The sequence below is a fragment of the Mus pahari genome, chromosome 5, assembly GCF_900095145.1.
Source record: "Mus pahari chromosome 5, PAHARI_EIJ_v1.1, whole genome shotgun sequence".
Lineage (NCBI taxonomy): Eukaryota > Metazoa > Chordata > Mammalia > Rodentia > Muridae > Mus > Mus pahari.
In genome coordinates this window covers 2,213,230-2,216,065 of record NC_034594.1, presented here as the reverse complement: position 1 = coordinate 2,216,065, position 2,836 = coordinate 2,213,230, and the positions used below count along the sequence as shown (strand labels likewise).

Here is a 2,836-nt window from a genome sequence, read left to right as displayed (position 1 = left end):
TGCCCAAATTTCTGGAGCCTGAAACAGGGTTTGTCCCAGAAGTTAGGTTGCTTCTGTCTGTCCCAAATCTGAGTATCTTCTGCGGTCCACACTCTCACCAGTGCATACTTGAGCCTAGGTGAACTGGAGCAATGATGGCTCTTTTGCCAGTTCAGGCCTTTAGACCCTCCCGGGTGGACATCCCTCCTCTGGCAGGAAAGGTGCCAGATGACTGGAGCCAGAAACGGGATCTTTCCCAGAAGCTGTGTCGCTTCTGCAGGCTACCCTCTCCCCAGCCCCTCACCGGAGCAAAGATGACTCTCTTACCAGCTCTCCTCTCCATCACAGTTATTATGATGATGATGTGTGTGTGTCTTATGATGTGTACTTTGGGTGGGGTGGGAGAGGATATACATTGGTGTGCACGTGGAGTCCAGAGGAGAACTTTGGGGAGTTGGTCTTTCCTTTATCTTTACATGGCTTCCGGGGAATGAACTCAGGTTCTTAGGATTGGACAGTGAGAACTGTCTTGCTCATGCTAACTGCCTTTATTATCTTGTTATTTCTCTTTTGAAAATAAAGCATCACAAGTAACATGGAAGGGATTTTGTTTCCCATGTCACTCAAGTATGCCTTTCCTTCTTACAGAACAGTTATAGAAGAGGAGCATGCATTTAGCCCATTTTAAAAAGCATACAGAATCAGTCAAGTCATATCTTGTTTCTGTCCCCATTTCTAAACATTCTTTGAGTTGACATTGATTGCACTGAAAAGGAGAGATTCAGAGTCTTTACTTAAGGACTTACCACATTCTAGGACAAAACCAACTTCGAGCCAAATATGTGAATACACATTGGCTGGTCTGCCCTGCTGGTGGAAGGGTAGTGTTTTTCTTAATAGTATATGCTTGTCAAAGAGAAAAAGGTAGTTCTTATGAAGTGTGGGCCCAGTGATAAAACGTCCTTGTGTATTCTCAGTTTACGAAATCATTGCCAGATGACAGAAAGGACACTTTTGAAAGACAATTTATCATACACTTCTACTGTACATGACCGAATATGATAGGACAAGGTCAGACTAGGAAACACAAAAAGGACTCTATTTCAGAAAGGCATATATTTAGCATATTTATTTGCTTAACCGGGTCTCAGCATTTCTACTACTTTGAGATTTTCTATGTTTTGAACCATTCATTTTTATATAAGAAGTTTTCACTGAGAACATAGAAAAAAAAAAGGAAATGAGAGTCTATGAATCATAGAGACATTTTAATTTAGGAAATGCTCACAAATACCTTATGAGTGCCCTTGCAGACACGTAGTCCAGACATTTGCTTTTCATTCTCTTCCCTCTGTCCCCCAGGTGGCTGTACAGGTGAATGACATACCAGCCTATTGTTCAGGCTCCTGTTCTTTCCAATACCAGCAAGAGTCAACTCCCAGTGTGGACCATGTGTGTTATTCCCTTGGTATGATTTAGATAGAAACTTAGACTCACTGATTTTGCCAGAGGCCATGTAGTGTAGAGTCAGTATGTTCAGTAGAGAGAGATGGGATGGGGTTGCGTTTTAGTTTATGTAAGGGGGAGGATATTGTTTGTTTGTTTCTTTTTTTTTTTTTTTTTCATGTACATCAGTGTTTTGCCTGAATATGTGAGGGAGTCAGAGCCCTTGGAACAGAAGTTATAGATAGTTGTGAGCTGCCATGTGGGTTCCTCTGGAGGAGCAGCCAGGGCTCTTAACTGCCGAGACATTTCTCCAGCCCAGCCATTGTTCCTTCCTTGAAATGTGTGTGTGTGAGATTATTATTTTCCTTCATTTTGATCTTCCTTTATATTATTATTGACTGATTTATTCTTATTAAGTTATGGCATTTCATTGCAAGTTTGAGGAAACTGAGGGTGGAGGCTGTGCATCAGAATAGTAAATGCAGTTGTTCGAGTCAGCCGATTTCTTCAGTTTGGGGAGAGGAAGCTAAAAGCGAGCAAGCATTTGACGGTGGAGTGATATCTCCTAAATGGAGTGTTAGCACTGATTTGGTGTTTGACATTTTCTCTCCCCATCCCCCTTTAGGAAATGATGTCAGCTTGCTGGTTCATTTTACTGGAACTGGTTTCCCTAGAGATCCCCAGTTCTTACAGGTCACGGTGAACAAAACTAGCTGTGAAGTTATTTTCTCAAACGAAACCAACGTGGCCTGTGAGCTGGCCCTGCTACCAGTTGGAGAGCACCGGATTTTTATGCTGGTGATACCATCAGGCCTTGCTGTTAATGCCAGTGGAGAAGACCTCTTCCTGCACGTGGAACCCAGGCTAGATGCTGTGGAGCCTTCTACAGCCGCAGAGATTGGTAATGTGGACGGGGCTACACTGGGTACCTGTCCCCCGAAGCTAGAGTTGATAGGCAGAAATCTAGGCCTATATGTATTGTGATTTAACACCTTTAAGCCCTGACATGCTCACTTGTGACAAACTAAGAGTTTGGCTAGTGTCTTGTATAATTGGAACACGAAGTCACTTTAGTGGCTATTCACTCTAAAATCTCAAAGATGCTAAGTGAGTCATTGCTAGTTTTAGGAGAAAGGTGACTTGCCTGACTGTCACAGAGAAGGAGGTGGAGCTAAAGTACAAACAAGAGTGCTAGGCTGTTAGAGCTCCTAGGTTCTCTGTGAGCTCAGCTGCCTTGCCTTTTGAATGGCCCAGTGGTGCATCCCTTGATGTAGCCTTCTGTGAGGTAAATGACTCAACAGATGGCAACACACCTTTAAAAGTAACAGCTTGTGGCAAGTGTAGAGCCCACTAACAACATAGTTTGTTTTTCCCCCATAACCCTCTTCAGTATTCTTCTGCACTTGGCTAG

The 2,836-nt window shown here is 43.2% G+C and overlaps 1 protein-coding gene across 19 annotated transcripts in view; it reads left to right on the top strand.

Moving 5' to 3' along the window:
- Positions 1–2,836, top strand: part of Pkhd1 (PKHD1 ciliary IPT domain containing fibrocystin/polyductin) — a 487,582-nt gene that overhangs the window by 53,448 nt on the left and 431,298 nt on the right. For all 19 annotated transcript variants that reach the window (XM_021197628.2, XM_029539264.1, XM_029539265.1 and 16 more), the window contains 2 exons: positions 1,342–1,447; positions 2,051–2,326. In XM_021197628.2, coding sequence (XP_021053287.1) covers positions 1,342–1,447; positions 2,051–2,326 — 382 coding nt within the window. The remainder of the gene's footprint in view (positions 1–1,341; positions 1,448–2,050; positions 2,327–2,836) is intronic.